Source organism: Cololabis saira, chromosome 9, assembly GCF_033807715.1.
Source record: "Cololabis saira isolate AMF1-May2022 chromosome 9, fColSai1.1, whole genome shotgun sequence".
NCBI lineage: Eukaryota > Metazoa > Chordata > Actinopteri > Beloniformes > Belonidae > Cololabis > Cololabis saira.
This window is the reverse complement of record NC_084595.1, coordinates 39498205-39521347: the sequence shown is the minus strand read 5'-3', so window position 1 is coordinate 39521347 and position 23143 is coordinate 39498205. Positions and strand designations below refer to the sequence as shown.

The 23143-nt window shown below is 41.1% G+C and overlaps 1 protein-coding gene across 1 annotated transcript; it reads right to left on the bottom strand.

Moving 5' to 3' along the window:
• Window positions 1-1201: 1201 nt before the first annotated feature.
• On the bottom strand, window positions 1202-20239 carry erap1b (endoplasmic reticulum aminopeptidase 1b). Its single transcript, XM_061729566.1, has 19 exons — window positions 20170-20239; window positions 18533-19055; window positions 18280-18418; window positions 17409-17543; window positions 17113-17233; window positions 16027-16181; window positions 15045-15158; window positions 13346-13477; window positions 13000-13131; window positions 11879-11962; window positions 10471-10628; window positions 10304-10383; window positions 10052-10235; window positions 7062-7218; window positions 5844-6028; window positions 5605-5766; window positions 5379-5519; window positions 4522-4603; window positions 1202-2262 (listed from the first exon to the last, which is right to left on the bottom strand). Exons 2-19 carry the CDS (start codon window positions 19015-19017, stop codon window positions 2095-2097), a joined length of 2814 nt encoding a protein of 937 aa, XP_061585550.1. The 5' UTR covers window positions 19018-19055; window positions 20170-20239; the 3' UTR covers window positions 1202-2094.
• Window positions 20240-23143: the final 2904 nt, after the last annotated feature.

Sequence of the window (23143 nt, the reverse complement as noted above, 5' to 3'; positions counted from 1 at the left end):
AAATGGAATTCAAAGCTTGCTTTTATAACTGTGGTTCAACAGAAGACTAAAAAAACAAAACAATTGTTTCAATTTCTTCATGTTTGCTTGTTTGAGCTTAAAGCTCCAGTTTCGTCTCATCTGTCCAGGGGACATTCTCTCAGAAGTTTTGTAGATTGTCAAATGTACATTTTGACACATTCTGATCTCACTATTGTCTATTTTGGCTCAAACATTGATGGATGGTGTGATGTATTTTCACCTTTGACTTCAACCGTGATCTAATTCTAAATTATTCTGTTGAAGCACAATTCAAAAGCAACTTTTTCAATTAACTATCAACTATTATTTGGATCAGTTTCAAGTTATTTTAGTTTTTTCTTTATTTGACAATAGTGAACGAACATATTTGTCCACGTGCTGATCTAATATTTGCTTTGAAGTTTTTATGACGCTGCCATAAAATTCAAAAATGTCCTTAAATATTGCATTTCTTCATAACATTTTTTATATTTATTTATTCTACTGTAAACAAAATATGGCTTTATGAGATTTGCAAATCATTGCATTTTTTTTAATCTTTTATTTTTTGACATCTAACAGCATCCCCACATCTTTTGGAATTGAGGTTTGACTTTTTTGCTTGTGACTTGTGTCTGTGTGCAGATTGTGTAAATGTGAAGAAAGTTCAACTGTTAGCATCCTTAGTTTTAGTTCTGCATTAACTTAAAACAACTTGTTTGCCTAGACAATTGTGGGGGAGGCCTTTTATCCCCGTCAGAGCCAGATTTGAATAATCATTCAAATCTGTTGTCACAAGCAGAACAGCACAACCTAACAAGAGACGTCTGCATATATTAAAGCAGTGGAGCGTGGAAAACCTGCACGTCTGAGTCATAACTACTGCAAAATGAAAGCACAGAGCAGGATATTCAGTAACTCCCAGCGGAGAAGCACCTGGTCTGCTGATCACAAGCCTGTAAAGGTTCAAAGGTTAAATCATGTTCCTGCCAGACAGAGAGCGGCTGGTAGCAGGAATAACGCCATCATCAAGAAAACTGTCATTTTTACTTTTATTCATCTTTGTTTTGTTGAAGCACATATTCAAACAAGTTCAAACAAATAAAAGTTTGATAAAAAGGTTGTCTCTAGATTTCTTTTCCAACATGTCAGTGTTTTTTTTAATTTCCTGTTTAAAAAAAAGTTTTCACTACAAGTCTGATTTCTTTGGCCGAGAATCAAAGCTGACTCCTTCATCTGTTGTTTAATGTTTCGCTGGTGAGAAATGGTCTGCTATAAACAATATTTAAAGATATATTCAGTATCGGTTGTACAGTGTATGTTGGTTGGTTCAATGGGGCACAGTCAACTAAAAACAACTTAAAATAAGTTAGAACAAAAGCAGACTTCACAGCTGGTAAAAACTACACTTCATTCCACAAACAAACATCTGTATGAGCGAACGCTCGGCCACAGCCGCCTACAAGCTAATCTAAGCAGAGATATTCAGGTATTGTGTCTGTTCCTGAGAGAAAAAACTAAAAACTAAACTGTACCAGTGAAAATTAGATACAAATCTCAAGAAAGCAACTCCCACAATTCCTTGTTTCACGGGAGCCTTTCCTGATGTTGGGCTTGGAGGGGTCGAAAAATGTTTTACAGTAATAAATAAAATATTTTTTAAATTCCCAACAGTAAAATGACTAATTTTATTTCAGCACTATACAAACATTCAAAACCGGCTGAATTGTTGCACTGCAAAAACTCAAAATCTTACCAGGAATATCTTATTTCTAGTTAAAATGTCTAATTTTTAGTCAAAAAATCTCATTACACTTAAAACAAGAGTCATTACCAGAAAAATAACTTATTTGACAATTTTCACCTGTTTCAAGTAAATGTTCACAATTGTTTTTTCCAGTGATGAGTCTTGTTTTAAGTGTAATGAGATTTTTGACTAAAAATGATACATTTTAACTAGAAATAAGACAAATATTCTTGTTAAGATTTTGGGTTTTTGCAGTGTGCTTTTGAAAGCAGAAAGTCTCATTTCTGTCATCATGAATGAAGTCGTCCACCTCCGACTCCGTCCTCTTCTCCGTTTCTCCCCTGGATCTATAAATCCTCACGGCCTGCTCTGCTGCGCCGGCTGAGCCAGGCCTGCAGCAGGGGAAGGTGTGTGTCCATCCAGCGGATATTATCCTCAATGGTCTCGTAGCTCTGCTGGATGCACCTCATCTTCGAGCCCGTCTCCTCGGTCAGCGAGCCAAAGAAGCTTCGGACCTGTGCGCGTCGGGAAAAACAATGCGGAAATTAGACGTGTCCGATCCAATACCTTGACCGCAGGACAGCGATCTGTGGCAGAACGCTGCAGAGGTTTTGGAACGAGCAAGAATTCTGCTAAATGTGACCTGATCTTTCACAAACCAAAGCTTTAGACAGGAATCTGGCTTAAGAAGTACACAAGCTGTTGGACTTTTCATGACGTTATAGAAACTCCAAAATCAGAAAAAGCTTTGGAGAAAGTAAATGGAAACATGAAAAACTGTTTCCTACATTTATTTAGATTTTTATTTCCTTGCAAACAGAATGAAACGCAAATGTTTTATGGTTTGTGTTCTCATCGGCTGGCCGGTCCAGCGGCTGCACCTTTTTCTTCCTCGGCCTGCCATGAAGCAACACTGCCCCACCCTCCTTTTCCTGTCATTTGCTGGTGCCTCTTCCCCTCCCCCGGTGTCTCTGTTTGTCTTTCCTGTGCCCGCGAGGCGCGTGGGTGCTGCAGTGAGCCTTCCTGATTAGGGGAAGTGGCCACGAGTCGCCAGCTGACGCACCGGAGCAGCGCTACAGATCAACAGCTGCATTCAGCCGGTTTGTCACATTAACCTCCGCTGGTTCCACGCTGAGATCAGCTCCATCTACCTGGGAAACCTCCAATCAGACTGGGGGAGTATTGTCTGAGCTGTTTCCACTATTTTTACTTTCATACTTAGAGTTATAAACACAGCAAAGCTTTCACTGAATGGAGTTCTGTATTGTCTTGTTGAAAAATGTATGAACACCCTTAGAAAAGATGTCATCTTGTTGCTCTGAAAGCTCACAGACGTGCACACATATGAATTTCAACCGTATGGCGGTCAATCCTGGGTGCCTGCAAGGGAAGAGATGTCAGCGCCGCCTCTGGGAAGAGTTAACATGAAGCTATTAATTGATCCGGTTCCATCTGAAGTCTCGAAGATCACAGGCCTTAAGATTCCTCCCAGATTGTTACAAGATTAGACCCAGTGGGAGGAGAAACACGCAAAGCTCTCCCATGTGTCTCTAAGAAATGGTTTTTAAACATTTCAATGCTCTTATCACAAACTTCATGAGAAGTGGAGATCCTCTGTGTTCCATGGGTCATTATTTGGATGGGGATATGCTGCAGGTAGGGATGTCCCGTTCCCATAACGTGATCGGATTTGTATTTTATTGTCATTATTTTGATCAGCGCATCAAACAGATGATGGAAAAAATTTAAACAACCTGTGTATCAGCAAGAAACGGGTCCACATACTTTTTGTACAACTAATGCTAATATGAAGAAAGCTGTGGGTGAGGTGGGGGTGCAGAGTGTGGGCCACGTCAGGTGATCTGCCCATGCGCACAGTGGTGTTACAGTGGAGGTAAATAAATAAAAGTTAAGTTACAACGGTGATTGAAAACTGAACAAAGCGTCTGTCTTCTTCCTAAGCTGAACATCCAGAAAAACACTGCAGGCTGTTTTTATTTGCTTTTATTTGCTTATTTGTTTACATTCCTGCTGGGTATTTTAAGTTGAGCTGCTGTTTTTATTTAATTCAAAATTATGTTTAATATTTGCACTATTATTACTTGATTGTTCGAGCTACCTCAAAGAGAACTGCTGTGTTTAAACGATAAATTATAAAATAAGGTGAATTAAATAAAAAATGAGGGACAACCTGGATCTGTTTGTCTTGCATTTGATCATCTCTTTAATGTGTTATTAAAGTATCGGATCGGGACTCGGTATCGGCAGATACTCAAAATCAAATGACTCGGAATCGGATCGGGGCCAGAAAAACCTGATCGGGACATCCCTAGCTGCAGGGCTGAAATCCAAAAGTAGATAGTACATTTTTTTTTGCAGTGCAACAAAGCTGGTGAGAAAACATTGAAATATCTTGTGTGCATGCGTTCTGCAAGGAAAGAGAAGTAAAAGTAAAGAAACACTTTCCACCTCATCCCAACTTCTTCAATAAACTGGAACTTCAGTTTTCACAACTTTCTCCAAAAGCTGTTTGTGTACTAACTACAGGTTGTAGAGGAGCAGCTGGAAATAAATACCGGTACTGCTCAATCAAAATGATCAATCCTCTTGTAAAACATCAACAATCAGGCTCTTTCTTACAAAAGCCTGAGAAGATATAACACTGATTGATTCAGTTAATTGTCCACAAATGAATGAAATTTAGGATTTTCAAAACTTCCAATAAGAATGAATGATTTAATTGACTTGTGGAGAGCAGCAGAATCTCTTCCTACCTCGTGAAGCATCTCTCTGGTGGAGTACTGGCAGGTCACCCCATTCACCAAGTACGATATCGTGCTGGATCCGAGGTCAAACCTGTTGCAGCGACATAAACATACGTGGTTAACTCCTTTTGAATCCCTCCTCAAACTTGACCGAGGAGCTAAATCTTAAGCCTGAATTATGGTTCTGCGTCAAATCTACGCCGTGCACACGCCGTCACCTTGACGCCGTCATGAACCCTTTGGACTTCTCCGTCACTCCATTTCTCCAGTTCCCCCCGTGACCGCTAATTCGCGATCTTTTCCTGAATGGTTTATCCGACTTTTTCCGGTCACAGTGAATCAAAGAAATAAGGACAACTATTGTGCAAAAAAACAAAACAAAAATCACACATACATGAAGAAAAGAGCGCTGAAAGTTCACGACTGCTTCAAACCGGAAACCGGAAATGCGTTGCTTCCAAGCGAACCGATCACAGCCCTCTCCGTCTGTGTTTGGTCTGCGTCGCCTCGACGTTACAATTTTCGGGAGGTGCACGTCAGTGACGGCGTCAGTGACGGCGTCAGTGACGGCGTGTGGTACGTGTCGACGCAAACCACACGCCGTAGGCATGCCGTCGTTTTGACGCAGAACCATAACTCAAGCTTAAGTCTGCACACTTGGATTAAGAAACAAAAACCGTCCCATCTGTTTAAGCCCCAGCTGCGGATCAAATATTTCCCAGTTATGTCACAAGCTCAAGTCCCTGCCACTTATTCATGAGATAAAAATGTTGTAAATCAGAAAAGTGAAATCCTATCTGTTTTAAATGAAAGCTCTGATTGTGCGTTACAGTGAGTGAAAACACGTGAGTGTTGAGCTCACTGACTTCTTGATCAGGGTGGGCCAGTGGGCTCGGAGGAAGTCCCAGGCCAGCTTGTAGCCCTTTGGGTTCCTGCTGACAGAGACGATCACGTCTGGAAGGTCCTGAGTCTTCATCACCTCTCCGCGGAGGCTCTGCTCCATCATCCTGCCCACACCAAGCAGAGGCAAACGTTTCCGTTAAGTGTTGGTTCGGGCTAATGTGTCCAGTTTTCACGATGCCTCCTGCTCACCATTGCAGCTTGTCCTGCAGTGGAGTGACCGACATGGCGGTCTTCATGCGGCTCTTGACCGACATCTGCAGGGAAGTCTTGTATTTCTCAAAGAGGAAGTCCCACCCCTCGGGCGTGCGAGCGCCGATCACAAACACAGCCATGGTGATGTCAACAGGGAGGCTAAAAACAGAGATAAGCATCATCCGATCTGACAAGGTTTCAGCTTTACACACACGAGTGCCGTGGGAGAACCGGACCTCATGGTGCCGCCCGACTCCTTCCACTGGCCGAAGAGCCGGGTGGCTTTGCTCACGCAGGGCTCGTAGTTCCTGACGCAGGCGAACAGCAGCAGGTAGCTCCTCAACACTCGCACCGACACTGAACCGGAGTCGCTCCACTCCTGCCGGTCGATCAGATCCCGGAAAAGATCCACAATGTAGCCCTGAGGAACACAAGCATGTAATTCCTGCACAACTCCTGTCAAAGTAAATCAATATAACAGTAATATACCGGACGATTGTTTCAAAAGCAATGTGCACAAATAAAAAAATTCTGGAGGGAGGTAATTAATAAAACCATGCTTATCCTGTATGAATATTCTACTGGACCCTAATGTACGTTGTTATTGCTGCATCTATACCCAGCAGATCTCAATTTAAAATCCCAAGAACACAAAATTATTGATTTTGCTGTATTGCAGGCAAAAAGGATTATTGCCCTTAACTGGAAGGAAACAGATGCGCCTACAATCGGTGCTTGGATCAAAGTTATGGCACAATGTATGTCAATGGAGAAAATAACATATACAGGACTGTCTCAGAAAATTAGAATATTGTGATTTTCTGTAATGCAATTACAAAAACAAAAATTTCATACATTCTGGATTCATTACAAATCAACTGAAATATTGCAAGCCTTTTATTATTTTAATATTGCTGATCATGGTTACAGCTTAAGAAAACTCAAATGTCCTATCTCAAAAAATTTGAATATTCTGGGAATCTTAATCTTAAACTGTAAACCATAATTTCCACAATACAATTTAAATTAAGAACAAGGAGCCTTCTTCATTTTCTGCCCAATATTAAAGATAAAGATGTACTTTATTGATCCCAGGACTGGGAAATTATTATTATAATAAATTATCATTAGAGTAGACGAGGACTATCAGGGAGTTTCACAGGCAGAAGGTGATGAGATGCAGTGTGAGGAAAAGAAATTAATGAAACATGTTTTTTTATGTACATGCCAACATGTAACAGAAGTCTTGTTTCTGCTGGTTTAACTCTCCCACTGATCATGAAGCCATGCTGAAAGGAAGAAGATGGACGAAGAGAGGAAGATCATTACTCTCAAATAAACATGAAGGGAAATGATGCAGGAGCTTAAATATCTAATCATTTTATGTTTTCACTGCACAGATCATCCCCTTGTCCTCTTGTTGACACATAGCACCGAACAGTCTCTTCACCGACCTTCATCTGGTTCTCCAGCACAGCCATGTCTCTCTTCTCCATCAGCTTGTAGAGCGGCACCAGTTCTCCGAAGCCCTGGGTGACGGCCATGACGCCGGTCTCTCTGGACAGATACAGAGACAGCTCCAGGGCCGTGTCCAGCTTCACTTTCCCCACGCTGCAACATAAACGACAGGCGTCACATCTGGGATCTGTTCTAGCAAGACACCCGACTGCTTCACAGCCCAGAACAGGGAAGCTCTGACTGTTTTTACAACTTCAATGGAGAGTATCTGGTGTTGTGTTAAATGATGAACTAAAGTTGCTTTCGCCAACGAACCTTTATCAGCTGAGGAAAACGAGACGCAACGAAAATGCTGGTCATGTGACGATAATGATAATTAAATATATGATGCAATATCGTAGACCAATAAAAACTAGACTAAGGGCCAGTCCCAATCCACCCCCTAGTCCTACTTTTCAGTCCTACCCCTAAATTTTGCGCGTTCCCGTGAGGGTAGTGGTGTGCCAGTTCCTCTTTGCATCTAGGGCTAGTGGACATATCGAGGGCTAGTGGTTATGAATCTAGCCCTTCAGCGCGAGGGATTTCAGATGCTGCCTCGATGACCGAGGGCTAGAAAGATTTCCCAGAATGCTTTACGTCGTCATTTGCAGACTGAATCAAACGAAAAAACAAGACGGACATTTCTTATTTTTGTTGTGAATAAAATCGATATTTTGAGTTAGTTTCTGCATAAAAATGCATTTTGATTAGATTTCTAGCGAGAAATATCTATTTTACTTTCATAATATTGACTCAGTGAATGTACATAATCACTCGCTTGCTCGTTTTTTCAGATCTCGCCAGAATAAAGGCTGATTTATGGTTCTGCGTTACACCAACGCAGAGCCTACGGCGTAGGTTACGCGGCGACGCGCTGCGTACGGTTGCTTGTCGCCGCGTAACCTACGCCGTAGGCTCTGCGTTGGTGTAACGCAGAACCATAAATCAGCTCCCGAGCCGGCGGCTCTAGATATCCCCCGAAAACATCGGATCAAATTTCTTAACAGGCGTTATTTGGATAAACTGAGCCCAGGTTGGGGATCTTAACGGTTACTTTTACGCCTGAAAAAATATTAAAACTTAATAAAGTGGCATATTAACAGCACTACAGCGGAAATTAAAACAGCTTTTATCTCTCGGCTTCCTAATATGGTGTGACGTATGTGCAAACGTAACTACTTAGCAGAGTTATTATCGTTCACGAAAACGAACGAAATAACGAAAACTAAAATTGAAAAAACTATTTCGTTAACTGAACTAAATAAAAACGAAAATTAAAAGACAAAAACGATAACTAACTGAAACTATATTGCGTGTTTAGAAAACTAACTAAAACAAACTTATAGATTATAGATAGAGAAAATTATAGATATCATTTCCTCCGTTTTCGTCCCTGTCAATATAAGCCTTGATATGATCAATTTATTCTGCTCCGGCCGTTTATCTCCAACTGGCATCTACGGCACCTTAACCCCTCACGGTCCGTGACGTCAAAACTAAAACTAAAACTAAACTAAAACTAAGCATTTTTGAAAATATAAAAACTAATAAAAACTAGCAAACCCACACTAAAAACGAATTAAAACTAACTGAATTGAAGGAGAAAAAGTCAAAACGAAATAAAACTAAACTAAAATTAAAAATTCAAAACTATTATAACACCGTGTCCACACTGCATGCGACGCGAGCGAGCGTCAGCGCCAAAAACAGTTCCATTGCTTTATTTTTTATGCGCACTGTCTACACTGGTTGCGAGCGACGCGGCGCCATGCGGCGCGCCGTTTTGAGCTGGACTTTTGTCGCACGCCCTGCTTCTATTTTCTTCCTGTCGTTCGCGTTGAAAGCCGGTTGAAAGTTAAAAAAAAAAAAGTTGAAAGCGCTGTAGGAAACATTCATTTCAATACAAGAACCTCAATAAAGTGGCAGCTGCTGGAGGGAGATCGCCAGGGAACTGGAAGGTTCTGATAAAATAATAAGATATAATAAGAATCTTATTTTAATCTTATTAGGGCTTAATTTGTGCCGGATCCAGCAAGATCTGGTACCTATTTGATCATTTCTCGTGTCTTCTGCTTTTCCCCACATCCCAGTAATGAACTGACATGCTGACAGTGACATGTTTGCTGCTTTAACACCACGAACACGCCGCTCACTCCAGCTGCTCGCTGTGTCATTGCGTCACCACACGCCGTTATTTTGTTCGTTTTTTCCCCACTTTGGTCGGACGTTAGACCTGCTTCTATTTTCTTCCTGCCGCCTGCGTTGAAAGTCGGTTGAAAGCGCTGTAGGAAACAGTCACGGATGAGGAACGGCTGATCCAGTTAGTTGAAATGAGAAGTTATCTCTATGATTCCTCCTCATTTCACTACAAAAACCTCAATAAAGTGGCATGGCTGGAGGGAGATCGCCAGGGAGCTGGCAAAGGGAGCGCACGGGCGGTTGGTGGGGCGAATAAAAGGCGAGTCTCGGGCGGGTAAATAAAGGCAGATTTATGGTTCCGCGTAAAATCGACGGCGTAGCCTACGGTGTAGGGTACGCGGCGACGCGCACCGTTCGGTGAGTGCGCCGCGTACGCCATAAGGTCTGCGTTGGTGTAACGCGCAACCATAAATCAACCTTTTAAAAGGCGAGTCTCCGCTGTCAATCAAAAGAACGTGGTAGAACGTGGGGCCGATAACGCGTTCAGTGTGGACAGAGCGCGTCCGATGCCACGCAGTGCGGCGCGACAGTCGGACGCTCGCATGCAGTGTGGACAAGCTGTAACCCTGCTACTTAGTCGCTTACGTACCCGAACGTAAACCACGCAGTGATGTACCAAGTGGTGTCCCAATCCCTAGGGAACATTACAAGGGCCCTACCTATTTTTAGGGCTAGTGGCAGTGGGTGAGGGTTAGTGGTAGAAAGTAGGGGGTGTATTGGGATTGGCCCTAACACTCGCAGCACGGACCTGACCAGCTGGAAGACGTTGTGGATGATACTGGCTCGGTCGCGACTGGTCAGAGCCGTGTGATTGTGCTGAAGCAGCTTGATGATGGAGTTCCAGCCCTCGCCAGCGTAGTGGACCATGTAGTAGCCGCTCATGTTCACGTTGAACTTAACCCAGTCCACCTCCTCCGGCAGGTACAGCACGTCTGAAAGACGAGGGAAGTTGGAAAGGGTTGGAGGTGAGGGGAGCATGAGCTCTGGGAGAAATCCTCACCGTTCTTTGTCTTGAGAAGGAACCGGTGGACGGTGCCTGAGGCGCTGGTCACATACGTGAGAGGGATCTGCCACAGGAATCTGTCAACAAACAATCAACATCAGTTTATGTAGCTCGGAGGTTTCTTCCTGTCCATTTGTTAAATGTCTGATGACATCAGCACCTACCCGTCAGTGAGGGATGTATCGTCTGTCCTCAGGAAACGCTCCTGACTGAGCCGGACCTCCCGACCCCGGACCTCCACGGTGACCAGAGGGAATCCCTCCTGCAGCGTCCACGTGTCCATGATGGCCCGCACATCCAGCTCGTCCCCAGAATACCACTTCTGCACACAGGCAGCCCCGAATCACACAAAGATACACAATCAATTAAAGGAAGTAGGAAGAAAAGTGAACTTGATTGTAGATATTTAAGTGTCTGAAGAGACCATCAGACAGGGTTCAGACACATTTTAACCAACAAATTTCCATGACTTTCCCATGACTTGGCAGCAAGTTTCCATGACTATACATGACCTCTAAAACATCAATGTATGAATGAAATATAGGAATAAAACTATGTAAAAAGTCACTACAGTGATCTAATGGCAATTAGGGTTTTATACAAAATAAACATTTGTTTAAACTAACACTGATATACCAGCAATATGTTGTAGTATATGTTTTATAGTAATCTAATATAACTGTAATAACTGTTGGAGAATGTGGTCACTCGATCCGATCTGCATGATGCTCGGCACGTCACGCATGAAAAAACGCGTGAGACTGTTCGATACGAAATATTTATTGATCAATTTTAAATCTACCTTATAGGCTGTTATTAATAAATGTTATCATAAAGTGAGACAGATAAATTCCATGACTTTTCCAAAGGGGAGAACTCATTTTTCCAAAACTTTTCCAGGCCTTGAAAATGACATTTTCAAATTCCATGACTTTTCCAGGTTTTTTCAAAACGTATGAACCCTGATCAGAACAGAAGCTTTGGGATAACACAACCTCAATAGTTTTCTGGGCCACAAAAGTCCTTCTGTGATCAGTTCAGATTTGCAGGTCTTTGTGACATCACAGAGCCAAATAAGACAAGAATGATTCAGCTTCTTTATCTCTACATTATTTCACTACTTTTTTCTACTTAAGTCGGTAGCGCAAAGCTGTCTGACCACTTAAAAAAAAGGCCACACCCCATGGAGGAGGGGAGTGAAGCAGAGTGTGGATGTTTAACTCCACCTACTTAAACCAGCTGCTATAATCTCAGCTGGAGACACATGGTCAAAAAAATTATCTTTTTTAATCACCTGGCTATTTGGACCAAAATATGCTGCAGACGTGTCTTTAAGGCTTCAGGTAAGTGTATCAATGTTTGGAAAACAGTAAAACACGTCTCTGTTGTTCATATTTAACCTTCTTTCCAGGGAAAATATGTTGACTGAGAAGCATGTAACGCTGTTAAACAGGTAAAACTGAATGTTTGCCAGTCTCTGGTCTCTCCTGAGTTGATCAAGCTTTGTGAATTTGATATAACCAGTTGAGTCTTAAGTCACAAAGTTTTGCAGAACCCTGACAGAAAACTTACAGAGGCTCCAGACTGCTGTTTATATTTGGAGCAGAACTCAGTGTGTTTCATTCGGCCTTCATCCAAATCATCTGAGCTGCAGATCTGCGGGCGAGAAGCAGAGAGTTATAACAACTAGAGAGAAGATGGTGCCAGAACATCAGACACAAGCAACGTGCCTCCTCTAACACAAAGCAGCACTGCTGATACTGCAGTTACATGAGCAGGAAAACAAACCGGAGCACATGTAACCTCTTAAAACGATCCGTGAGGCTGAAGAAAGCCAGCGGTGCTCATGTTTTACCTCTAGAAATAGTGCTGACCTCACGTACTGATGCAATAAAAAACTGGTCTGTTTGACCGTTGTGCAGAGACATACTGGCCAAAGCATTTGTTTCCAGACCTTACGTATCGACCTTGAATTATTTTGGTTTTCAATATTCATGTTTTTATATTTAAGCCACCATTACGAGTTAGGGGACTCAACTGCACGAACACAGACTTTGGCGTCATCCTGCAGGACAGTGTTGACATGTGGTTGTTCTTAAATGGCAGATTGTCCCTGCTGCCAAAGAGAAAATAAGGATTTCACATTTTTTGGGTGTATTGTATGGTGACCAGCTGCTCTGTCCGTCGTCTCTGGAGCTCTTTCCCAGATCACACATGTGATACTGACTCTTTTCAGACTTTCAAATCCCGAGGGAAGATGCATTATAGTTTATTGTCTCTATTTTACTTTTTTTTTTAACATTGTGTTACATTGTTCTATTTTACTGTAGTTTTGTATTCTCTTTGTTCGGTGACCTCCTAGGTTTTGCAGAACCGTCTCTCAATGCATGAAAAGTCAATTTTTTTCAAGTTTTTACAAATGTTAAGACCAATCCACTCCAAATTAAACTGATTGAACAAAAAGTAGCAAAGAGACGTTGAAAGAAAGAGAAAAGCAAAACACTGTAAATAAATTTAAATCCAAACTGTTTGTCCACTGAGATTCATCCTGAACAATTTATCTTAACCGTTTGAGCTCCAGCCTATTTTCAATGCACATCTGCTCTGACGTGGGACAGGTTTTAAGCTCCTACCGAGCACTGTGGCCCGAGCTTCAGTCAGCCACCAAACCCTCGTAGAGACGCGTCACTCACGTCAGTCAGACTCTCCCACAGGTGGCTGTTCACGGTGTTTTGGTAGCTGTAGCGCTTCAGGTATCGGATGATGCCGATCTCGAAGGCGTCAGGCGTCAGGAAGTCTCGCAGCATATTCAAAATGCATGCCCCCTAAAAAATACAAAAATATCACGCTTTTGCCGATACTTGGTTTTAACTGCACACTGGGTTCAGGTTTGGAAAGAAAATCATGCACTCAAATTTATTTATAAAAATAATTTGAGACAGGAAACCACCTTGATTAAACTTTATAAAGTCCTAGTATCCTTTATATATTTCTATATAAGTGTATCAGCGTTTGATGGTCTGGAGGAATGAGGCTCACCTTGTCATACGACACGTCATCGAACATCTCCTGGATCTGTGTGGGGTTTTCCACGGGGGTGGACACTGGGTGGGAGGAGCTGAGCGAGTCCACCTCCATAGCTTCAAAACATTTGCCAAAGAAGAAGTCATGCTGGGAAGAAGATGGCATGAAAAGGTAAAAAACACAACACGACTTTCATTTTTTTATCTAAATAACAATGCTGCAGAGAAAAAAAATGTAATCAGTTCATTCACTGTAATTGACTTCCTCTTTTATTTTTAAAGAGATGTGGACACATTTACCATACCTGGTTTTCTGATATCAAATCAAATCTAAGTGTCTCACACACAGGATTTACTGTTTATTTTACAAAGATCTTTGAATAAAGTCTGGACAGATTTGCTGAGGCCCCTATAATTGATAATAAATTATTACAGTGTTTTCCAAATAAAGCTGTATCACAAGTGTATTTGCGACTTGTATCAGCCATTTATTCCATCTGAAGTGAAGCATATGGTCTGAACGAGGACCAGAGTTAGCAAAGCAGAGGGTTATCTGAGAAGTCCAGAAAGAAAATCAGAGATAAGCATGTTAAAGATAACGGGGCCGTTTCCAAGCAGCTTTATGGACCTGTGTCAACAGTTGCTAATAGTATTAAGCAGTGCAAGGTCCACAAGACGACTGAAAGAGGTAATACAACCCCAGCAGGATCAGGAGGACACTGAAAATGGCAGAAATAAGGGTGTTGAAAAAAACCCAATTCACATAAAAATAGCAATTCTTATCCTTAGAGATTCTAAATAGATTCAAAATTTTAAATGAGGCTAATCCAACCGTCATTGGTTTTACAACAGGGTGTATCACACCGCCCTGTCAATTTATACTGGATTTTACTTTTTGTAATAAATGTTTGGAACAAAAGTTCAATTTGGTCTAAGAATAGTTTTTGTTGACATTCTTTTCAAGTGTATAACTTTGTAATGTACAACAAACTCTTTCGTACACCGTACACCTTAAATCAACATGAAATAGTTCTGATTTAAAAATCGTGACCCTGAAAATCAGAATCACATCAAATCGCGAGACAGTGAAAGTTTCACGTAGAAAAGAGGCGAGCCAAGCTTCCTCAGCGCTCGTATGAGACATGGTGTGTTGCTGCACCCGGCTCAGCGGGGCTTTAATCTGTGCAGGGCGTAGGGGAGACTATTAAGGCGTGTTGGAGCCAAACACTGAAAACTCTGCTATGGTGACAGGTCACGGGTCCTCTATCAGAATAATGACCCCAAAGCGCAGCTATAACCCAAGGACGACTGGTTAACAAAACCTAAGACAAGTGGAACAGCCTGCTTGGAAAAAGTGCACAAAAACATCTGTTGTCAGACAGAGAAGTGTCACTGAGAGAAACACAAATCATTATTGGCACTGGATTCTGCTAAAGGCTGCACAGCAAAATAAAGTTATGGGTGCATTCTTGTTGTAGCTCCTTTTCTGTTTTATTATGTAAAACATTCAGTAGGATCAGAAATCAACGGCAAAGTTTGATTTGTGTTACACCTGAAATACACAAGTTATCTCAGATAGCTGTTCCTTTCTTTTTTCAGTAGAAAGGTACCAAAATGTTTGTCCACGTCTGTTTGTTATTTCTGAATTCAACTTGAAGACAACAGAAAGATAGTGCACATAAAGATAAAACTTATTAGGTGTGTTCAGCACTCACCACATGCAGCTCTGGGTAGGTGATGTCGAGGGAGATAAACTCCATGAACTTGGCAAAGCCCTCATTAAGCCACAAGTCATTCCACCACTCCATCGTCACCAGGTTCCCAAACCACTGCACAAGTCAGGGAACATTTAATTACTCCACAATGACTTACATAACTTTGGTTTGTTTCAACTGCACCCAAAAACAAACAGAAAATAGTTGCATCGACTGCACAAACCGACTCAGTTTAAAGGTTTGTAGACACCAGCTGTGACTTGAGTAACTTTGTGCAGAACGATGAACGTGTCATGCCTAGTTTTCAGTGACTATGTTTACATGCAGTCAAAATTTGGGTTATTGCTAATATTCCGGTTACTGAAACATTCGGAATATTCCGTTTCCATGTGTGAGCAAACAGGGTTATCCCTGTATACATGGTAATTAATAATTTGGGATATCTGGATCAAACCAGATATCCGACGCGCGGAGAACGTGATGACGCAATTACCGTCATTTCCGCTTCGTCTTCCTGTATCCCAATTCAAAACAATTCAAAACTGCTTCGCGCAACTTTTCGCTCACCTTCTTGTAAATCTCACTATCCCGGTACTTTCTACCGTCTACAAATGCCAAAATGTTCATATCTATCATTACATTTATGAAGTGATTAGTCTCCTCCTGGTCTTGTGTTTCTCCATGTTTATAAGAACGTCCTGGACTCAAAAGACCAGGATTCCTTGTGAACAGAGCATGCACAGAAAACAAATTCATGTTCCGTTTGATCTGGATATTCCGTTAGGCGTTTACATGACCGAATATTCGGGTTTTAAAAGGAGTAACCCAGGGGTCATATTCGGGTTTTTAAAAACCTGAATATGAGCAAATTCGGGTTATTCAAAGGGGTTATTGGTGTTTACATGTTTAATTCGGGTTATTGCCAATATTCGGGTTTTAAAAGGGTTATTGATGCATGGAAGCGAAGTCACAGCTAAACTACCTGGTGAGCGAGCTCGTGGGCGATGACTTTAGTGATGGCCAGTTTGTCAGAGGCAGAGGACTTGTTGGGGTCAAAAAGAAGGCCGGTCTCTCGGTACGTGGTCAGGCCCCAGTTCTCCATCGCACCTGACTGGAAGTCAGGGATGGCAGCCAGGTCTGCAGGGAGAAGCATGAAGCACAATAATGCAGCTAAATATACTACAATCCTGCAGGCTGATGGCCCTCTAACATGTGCACTAGCATATTCTAATTTCTAGACAGTCAGACACAAGATAATATGTTGTCTTGGAGGTCCAACAAACACAGATAATCAGTGATTCAGCTGTCAAAGTCTTCTACATTGTGTGGATTACACCCCCTGGTGTTCAAGCAGAGAATTGCATTTCAATATATAAACAGACTGAACCTTGGGTTAAAAAAAGTTATCTTTGTTTATTTAATGTCTGGTTCAGTAGAGTATTTTTATGGCTCAATGGTCACCAGAATTACATAATAAAAACAAAAGAAAAAAAGTTCTGTTATTAATTAATCATTAATGGCCTGGAAAGGCAATCTGTGTTTATGTTACCCATTATTTACATTTACTCAAGGATTACCTGATTGCACAAATTATCTCATTAATATATGTTAATGATTGTTGATAAACAAGGTTTTTCTGTACCCTACTGTGCAATGACAATAAACCTTCTATTTTATGGATTTCTTTTGCATTTTATTATTTCCAATGTTGATGTTATTTCATTTCAAATATATGCATTATGGTTGGTTGGTTTTTCTTTCATTATTTGAGAATATCCCTGTAGAATATACAGCAAAAGTCAATATTTTTCATGATTTTCATTTGACTCCCATAAAAATACAAATCTGAGTTGGGATTATTGCTCACACTGATTCTACCGTGTTACATTCATATGAAAACAGTAAAAGTATGTGTCCTATAAATTTAAATGTCGACTACATCAACAAGTACTTTAAGAGGTCAAAAGAATTGCTGATGTTTCTCCTCTAGCTACCGATCTTCGGTTTGTTAAAACAGAATAAAGCTGTAATAAAAAGAAAAGTAACTACTGATAAAATGTCCTCTGACCCTGTTTGGGAAGTGGGTAAGGAATGTCAAAGTAATCGTCATAGAAGTCCAACAGCTTGACGGCAGCATCCAGCGCATAAGCCGTCTGACCGATCTTCTCGGGGACTGCGTAGATGGAGATCTGGAGGGAGTCCCAGGAAACAGGGAAGAAACTAATTTCATCAAACAAAACACAGCCAAGAACAGACTACTTCACAGGTATATGTTGTGGAAGATGTTTCTCCAAAGCAATTTACTGAATTGCGAGTATTGGTACGTGTTTGCATCTCTGAGGAAGGGACTAAAACAGGTCTCACCTTGACGCCGTGCTGGGTGGTCTTGCTCACGGACAGGAAGTCAGACACGATGTAGGCCACCAAGTACGTGCTCATTTTGACTGTCGTGTCAAAATGGTCCTCGAGCAAACCGCCCGGCAACTCGGCGGTTTTCACCTGAGGAATGTAGGCAAGGAGAGGAAAGGTGAGCTCGATGGCGAGGACTTTACAGTCACAGAGGAGGGAAACTCAGCAACAAACCAAAAACTCAGCTGGAACCTCTTTTTTTGCTCTTAGGCCCCGTTTACACGTAGCAAAAACGGTGGTGTTTTCATGCGTTTTGGCCGTTCGTTTACACGAAAACGAAGCTCAAAGTCACCAAAAATGATAATTTCTGAAAATTCCGGCCAAAGTGGAGATTTTCAAAAACTCAGTTTTCACGTTTGCTTGTAAACGGAGGGAAACGGACATTTAGGCTTCAGAACGTCACATTATGCGTCAGAAACGTCCCCAGCATCATGTGCTCGACCTGTGTTTACAATTTGTTTGGCCACCGTCAATATTTTCTTGTATTTTACCTGTTTTACATTCTAAAGTCACACTTAAAAGTAACTCCACTTCTCTGTCACTCCAAACCAAAGACTCTCGTTCATCTTGGAAGTAACTGGAAGTTACTCGTGTCATTTGCTGATGTTTTTTTCCAGGATTCTGATTGGCTAGCATGACTTTATGCTTCTCGTTACACTGCCCCCTGTAGGTTTGGCTGCTCATAGCACCTTAACAGTGTATTTATTTTTTTTTAATTATGGTATTTTTCAAAACGTGAGGGGGAAATATCCGTTTTTGTAAATACCCGGCAATGTGTAAACGTGGCTTTAAACTCAAGTGAACATGCACAGATGTGTGGATCTACCTTGGGCATGTTGGAAATGGCTATGTGCCGTGGCTCTCGGACAATACGTATAGTGAAGTTGGCTTTGAAGGCCGGCTCGTCAAAACAAGGGAAGGCTCCCCGAGCAAAGGTCGCCTCAAACTGCGTAGAAGCCATGACCCTGAGGGAAGAGGGAAGCACTTACAGTAACCATTTGTAGTTTCATACAATGCTGGAAGTTAGTGTTAATCATGTGTATTCGTCCCACAACTTGTGATGGCCAGAACTGCCTTACCGAACCTCCCCGCTGCTGGTGCGGTAGCTGCTCTTGTAGAAACCATGGTAGCTGTCGGACAAGTTGGCAGCAAACTCCAGCAGGAGCTCGTACTTCCTGCCTTTGGTGAGAGCCGAGTCCGCCAGCAGGGCGAGCTGGTGGGAGGAGGGATACTCCAGCACCTGCAGCGGCCTGGCCCCCTCAGGCGCCAGCAGGAACGCGCTGGATACCTGCATCTGCTTTGCATGGAGGATCACAGTACTGGTGTCCTGGTGCACGTCCAGATCGATGCGGACCACACCGGTGAAGTCTAAGCTGGTGAGGTTGGGGTGGATGGTCAGGTCATAGTGCAGTGGGCTGATGGTTTTAGGGAGTCTCATGCTGCCCCAGGGGAACTGCTGGCCATTCGTGGCTACGGGGAGATCTTTGGCTTGGTCTTGATTTGGTATCTGAGCTCCAGTTGAGGGAGGAAAGAACACAGAGAGGACCAGGAGGAGGGGAAGCATGGTGGCAATGGCCGCGGGATATTCTCTCACCTGGAAGACTGATAACACACATTTTACGTAAGCATTGCTTTCTTAAAAATGGTCCCACGTTGACAATATAATACATAGTTGCAATGTGAATCAATTTACTGTACTGTCGTGTTAGGGTTGCCAACTGAATTACAGGACTGTCTCAGAAAATTAGAATATTGTGATAAAGTTCTTTATTTTCTGTAATGCAATTAAAAAAACCAAAATGTCATACATTCTGGATTCATTACAAATCAACTGAAATTTTGCAAGCCTTTTATTATTTTAATATTGCTGATTATGGTTTACAGTTTAAGATTAAGATTCCCAGAATATTCAAATTTTTTGAGATAGGATATTTGAGTTTTCTTAAGCTGTAAGCCATGATCATCAATATTAAGATAATAAAAGGCTTGCAATATTTCAGTTGTTTTGTAATGAATCCTGAATGTATGACATTTTTGTTTTTATAATTGCATTACAGAAAATCACAATATTCTAATTTTCTGAGACAGTCCTGTAGATCCATATTTTTGAATGCCATGAACACATGGAAAACAAATTATTATCCAGCAATTCACTTTAATACAAAATAACAAAATAAACTGAATAAAATAAGTATCTTTCTTAAACAGAAACCTGTCCTGCTTAACTTAAAATTGCATAAATTAATATAAAACAATAGAAATAAAGCAGAACATCCATTCTGTAATAGTGCACATTTTTAGTGCAATAACAAAAGTGCAAACAGAAAGTCTGTAGAAAACTTGTCATGACTGTAGGCTACAGTTGTAGTAAAACAGATAGAAATAACTCATGAACTCAACAGCTCAATGCCATTTTCCATTGGCATTTTATGACTAGCTTTCAGCTCCATACAGGACGTACTTTAATTTATAAATACGGGACGATAAAGGTTTTTCAAGGGACGGTTGTCAACCCTCGTGTAAACATTTTAAATAATAATGACAAGGAAGCTGGGAGTGAAACACTTTCGATTTCATATAAATGCCCATTCATTTGAAATAAATCCCAAAAAATATAACTCCAGCATAACCATAAATGAATACTTAAACATTGTATTATTATGAAGTCTCTAAGTTGGTATTCATGCCGTCTATAATCAAAAATACTAAAGGTTACCGTGCCGCTGTTTCTGTGCGAAGTTTCAAATACTGAGAAAGAAAGTGAAACTAGAAGAGGAAGAAATGCATCCTGGGAAAAAGCTGACAAAACAGCAGCAGGTGAGACGTTCAAGTGCAGTCTGACAACAGGTATAGTGTTTGTAAACGACTGTAAATTCGTCATAACATTATTGCTTTTTATTGTTGTTGTTGTTTTGTTTTTTTGGGTGTGTTTTTTTTTTTTTTGGTCAAGTCTTTATCTTTTAGTGGGGGACTTCCAAAAACATGTTTTCTACCAAATACGACTGATATAGTTGTTAAAACAATATTACTGCATCATTACGTCACCGTAACAAAAAGTAACAACAAGCAGGACTGAATTTAAGAGGTCGATGAAGGAAGTGACAGGAAGTTCCGAGTCATTCTGAACGTAGCATATTTGACCACTAGAGGGCAGTGTTTCTGTGCTTAACTTTATTCTGTCACCACATCCTCTTTGAACGGGGTCGCTGGAGATTAAAACATAACATAACTGGACAAAAAAGCAACAACCAAACCTTTTACAGAGTTTCAGGATATACAGAAACATTTCACAAAACATAATAAAAAAGAAAGAAACTTCTCTTATTCAACATGACAATATTGTCTACTTTATTGCTTGAGTGTCTTGCAAATACAATATCAAGGTTAACTTTGCAATATGTAATCATTTCCTGAAGTTTGCACATGTGTGCATGTGTGTGAGTATTTTCTTCAATGTTGATGTTTTTTCATTCCATCCAGTGTTGTGTTTTACACTTCTGGTGTTAATAACCATTGTTTTTCCAATAAAATGATCTACCTTTAAGACAATCGAAACGTTCAAATGACAAGTCATTTTCATCCACCATCACTGAGCATCAATCGGGACACATTTTATGATTCATACTTGTGTAAAAAAAAATTGTGATTATCACGCTTGCCTCAAGATTGTCCAAATGTCAGCTCTGAAAGGAGTTTGTGTGGCTTTTCACCAGGTACTCTGGTTTCCTCCCACACTCTAAAAACATCCATGTCAGGCTAATTGGTGAGTATGAATTTCTCATATAAGTCAGCGTAAATTTGGTGATTGGTGTATGTACTGAATGTGGCCTTGCAATGGGCTGGTGACTTGTCCAGAGTGTACCCCTGCCTTTTGCTCAGAGGGAGATATGCTAAGCTCCAGCAAACCCCCATCATCCTGAATGGATGCACAGATGGATTCACCAAAGAAGGAGTGCAGATTAAGATGAATATTGTTAACTAGAAGCTACATGTTCTGCTTATTTAGGTCTGATATTACATTGTGTGAGCATGCTTGAAGGTGCCGTTGTTTGGTTGCTCTAAGCTGGCTCCTTTTGATGTAGAGATGGTCCTGTGAACACCCATCATGCATCACCTCATCAGCCTTATTACTCTGGTGTTTGGCTACCGTTCATGTGCTCATGTGAACTCTGAACTTATGAATGCTCATAGACATTTTGTGAATATGTGTATTTGACTTTAAAGCCGGCTCAACCCAAAATCAGCTTTAATGTGCCTCTCAAAATGGCCGCTTTGAAAACTACAAAGACTGGTTCTGGAGATCAGTGTAATCTAGAGCGGTTCAGAGCTAAATGTGTGTTTAATGAAGTTGCTGTTCGTATTACTGTGCAACGCCGGCAATAACCGGCATCATTATCATCATTATTGTGTTAGTTTATTTTGTGGCGCCATTTTCCGCCAGTTATTCAAGTTTTAAACGCCGTGTTTGTCATCCGGTCTGATTGCACGTGGCGTGGCGAGGGCCCCGCCATCTTTAAATAACACAGAGCCCCGCCATCTTTAAATAACACAGCCATCTTTGGCCGCCCACGTGCAGCCACGTTGTTTTGAACCACAGATGATCGTTTGTATCACGTGTTTATTGTTTGATTTCTTTTCAATTTCATGCATTTAAGTTTCATTTTTATTGTTGTTTTTCTTGTTAGTTGATGGTTTTATGTTTTAACTAGTGTGCCATCAGTATTTATTCAATGGTGTCGCATTTCCATCTGCTTGGCACCTGGATGTGAATAAATGCTGATTGATTTTAATGAGAAGTTGTTTGTGTTTTATACAAATTCTGGTCACAATGGCTGTTTGACAGAGCTAGAGCCGAACTGTAGCGCCTTCAACATTATTCACCAGTAATAACAGCCCTTTTCTGTGTTCTAGTGGAATAATCCCTAATCTCTGAGACTGATTTCTGCTGTTAAAAGTTATCATTTTTCCTGGTTAAGGCCCAGGTGGTGCCCCGAGGATTAAGTCATTTTGATAATTCAATTTGATAAGTAATCTACTTCATTAATTATTAATAATTGTTACAGGAAATGTATTAATAACCTTTGATAACTGAACAGCGGCCCCTATGTGGCACAACACTGGTCACCGTATCACTCATCATCATATCATGCAGCCGGTCTTGTGATAGTCACATCTGACCATTAAACCTTTGTCACTTCAAGGGAATGTTCAGACATACAGTATTATGACTTCATGTTTCTAACCCTTATCGCCTGTATCAATGATTTCCGCTTTGCAACCATCAAGCCTCAAAGAAACGAGAAATGTAGAACTAAGAACATGAGGACTCCACCAACTCAATCCCACGTATCTTCAGTCCATTATTCTGTACTCTGGGACACAACAGCAATACCTCGGCAGGGTCTCTCTGTGTGGAGTATGCAAATACCATGCCATGCGATACGATGGGATATGATATGATCCAATGCAATATATCACTTTATTGTTAGTTGAGGCTGAAATTCATTTTGCATCCCCGGGGAGCTCATTTAAGAGGAGGACATAAACATAACATACAAAACAGAACAGAACAGAACATATAAAACAAGAAGGAATGTTTTTATTGTTCATCTCATAAAAGTTTCAATTAGATTCTGTAAAGTCCAGTTTGATTTTTATAGGACTTTTCTCTACACTTACAGTTTATTTAT